We start from the raw sequence: 2,703 nt of genomic DNA, 5'->3' as shown, positions 1-2,703 counted from the left end.
TGTCCAAGTGCTAATGTGTCAACCTGCATCTCTTCCCTCCACCCTGCAACCTGACTTGTCCTCTTGTATTAAAACATATAATAAAATACAATAGAGCTGGGTGGGTTTTAAAATAAATGTCCCAAGTCTAAAAATGCATGGATCTGTATCTTGAGACACAAAGAACTTTCGGTGAAAGATCGAAGTATTGCAACAAAGTCTCCTTTATTCCAAATTCTAGAGATTTACAGGGGGATTTGTTGAAATATACATATATATTTTAATGCTTTCCAAGATTTACATCAAAATCTATATTCATGCAACCTATGGCTATAACAGTTTCTTCCCCTGAATTCTGTGTCTTAGGAATTTTTAAGTATTCCGTCTGTTCAACTTGAGTGTCTAAGAAATCTTAATCCTCTCTGGTTATACCACCATCCCTTTTTTAAGATCTTCATCTAAAGTTCTGTGTTCCAGCCATTTTGAAAGCAATTATTACAGTTGCTTTCCACCTAGAAACAAACTACACATCATGAAAAGAAAGTAACATTCATGGCTTCCAAGAGCAAATCTCCCAAAGGTGAGTTACTACGGTGTCACTCTGGTAATATGGTGAATGGGGAGAACTATGAAGCCAGCAAACAAACCCTGCAAATTAAACTTGACAAGACCCTTCGTCGGGGCGCCTGGATGGCTTAGTCGGTTAAGCGTCCGACTTTTGCTTAGGTCATGATCTCGCGGTTCGTGGGTTCAAGCCCCGCGTTGGGCTCTGTGCTGACGGTTAGCTCAGAGCCTGGAGCCTGTTTCAGTCTGTGACTCCCTCTCTCTCTGACCCTCCCCTGCTCACGCTGTCTCTCTCTCTCCTAGAAATAAATAAAACATTTTTAAAAATTTAAAAAATAAAAAGACCCTTCGTCTAGCACACTTTCCTCTTGCAATTGTTGGGTGATGTGGTACCTGAAGCCTCGTGGCTGTCTATGAGTAGCTCCTGTTCTCCTTTTTGGGGGCTAACGTGCTGGAGGGGGTTGAGTGAGAGCTAAAAGCCTCTTGGAGCCGAGCTCCAAAAACAGTCCAAAAGCCCACCTGGACTGGGATTAGTGTGAATCCTTTGAAACGTTGCTTGCTGTCCACTGCACCCTTCCGGGACACCATACTGCCCTTGCAGACCACAGCACGTCTCTGGAAATGTAATGCTGTCGTTTCCTGCATCTCCTCGGCGAGCCTTCTGGGCATCACTGGTGACCCTTTCCTCCCTTAGTCTGGTGCCTGTGTTTTTACCAGCAGCTGTATCCCACGAGGGTGCATCCCAAGCACTAGAGAGTGTCACCTGCTTCAGCATCCTCACTCAGCACCCTGCAAATGGCGTGGCTGTCACCGCCCCGCTGGCCAGAGACTCCTCGTAGGAAGGTGGGGCCTCTGGGTGGACGTCAGGTGCATCCTCGATTTCAAGGCCCACCTCCATGTATACAGGTGGAGGAACATCCGAGGCCTTGCCCTCTGCTGGACGGGGCTGCTTCTCGGCGTCAAGACTCTCTTCGTACGCAGGAGGGTAGAAATCTGGCCTGGGGATCAAAGTGCCACAAACGTACATGTGTTATTTAAGTGGTTAATGCCAAAGAGGCATATGCCCGACTCTCTCAAATCACACTGTGTGAAGTGAAACTGTTAAGAAACATTGATTGTGAAACAGATGTACTTCTTCCCTGGCATCACCAGCTCTTTCAAAACTGTGCTGTTTTTTCCAGCAAAGCCCTCCTCACCAGCCATGGGATGTGTGCCTCTACCGTCATATTTTTCCCAGTGGCTCTTCCAAGCTATTTGCTCTCTCTTACTCATGGGAACCAGGGGCTTTCAGCCTGAGATTCTTATGGGGATGAGGTCAGGGGGTCTCAACGGTGGAACTACCCTCCACCCAGTTAATTTCGTTCATTATATCCTTTTTCCCCTTCACACATTCTTCCTTTTTTGTGTGGTTCCATTCACTGTCTCAGATCCTCAGAGCGAACAAAACGATGGATGAAAACCAATGTATAATCTTGTCAGATCGCCACGTTATACACCTGAAACTAACATAACACTTTGCGTCAACTGCATTCACATACAACATTGAAAAAAAAAAAAACCCAGCTCTATGCAGTCTCCTCAACTCTGTCAGATGCTCCTCTCTTGCTTCTCTCTCTTTCAAGTCTCAGCAAACATGTTTCTAAAAAAACTTAGTCATTTCTCAAACTAGCTCATCCAACAACTTCACATAGATGTCACTTCCAGCCCTTTCTATGCCAGTAGGCCAATGGCGGAAGGAGCCATTCGCGCCACAGGTGATATATTCATTGGCCATCTTGCCCAACGTTGCTAATTGCTAAATCCTTCTGGCTTCTCCATCATGAATGGGAAGGGTGGGGGGTAGTGTGAGGTGAGGAAGAGAGAGGGTGAGTTTGGTTGAGTTGTGTATTTATAGAGCGAATTCCTCGGTGCCTACAGGGAGTGTTGTGGTAGGTAACCACAACAGAGCAGAGACTGCCATTTGTGGCCACAGCTCCATTCCAAATATTACCAGGCCCGGAGCCAGATAGCTGAAGGCGCTGTCTACTGTATGGCCTGAATCTCCGCCTTCACTCAGAATAGCCAAGGCACTGTCACAGGGCACACGCGTAAAGACACTGAAGACAAAAAGGTGAGCTTTTGCCTAGAGTAATTTGAGAGGCTTGAAGATCACTATCACCA

General features: G+C 46.3%; 1 protein-coding gene across 1 annotated transcript in view; it reads right to left on the bottom strand.

The window, feature by feature from the left end:
- Nucleotides 1-275: 275 nt before the first annotated feature.
- TMEM252 (transmembrane protein 252) overlaps nt 276-2,703 on the bottom strand; it is a 5,409-nt gene continuing 2,981 nt past the window's right edge. Inside the window, exon 2 of the mRNA XM_077759312.1 lies at nt 276-1,541. Within this exon, the coding sequence (XP_077615438.1) occupies nt 1,325-1,541 (217 nt within the window). The 3' untranslated portion in view covers nt 276-1,324. The remainder of the gene's footprint in view (nt 1,542-2,703) is intronic.

Source organism: Crocuta crocuta, unplaced genomic scaffold, assembly GCF_008692635.1.
Source record: "Crocuta crocuta isolate KB4526 unplaced genomic scaffold, BGI_CrCroc_1.0 scaffold41, whole genome shotgun sequence".
Lineage (NCBI taxonomy): Eukaryota > Metazoa > Chordata > Mammalia > Carnivora > Hyaenidae > Crocuta > Crocuta crocuta.
This window is presented reverse-complemented; position numbering and strand designations above follow the sequence as displayed.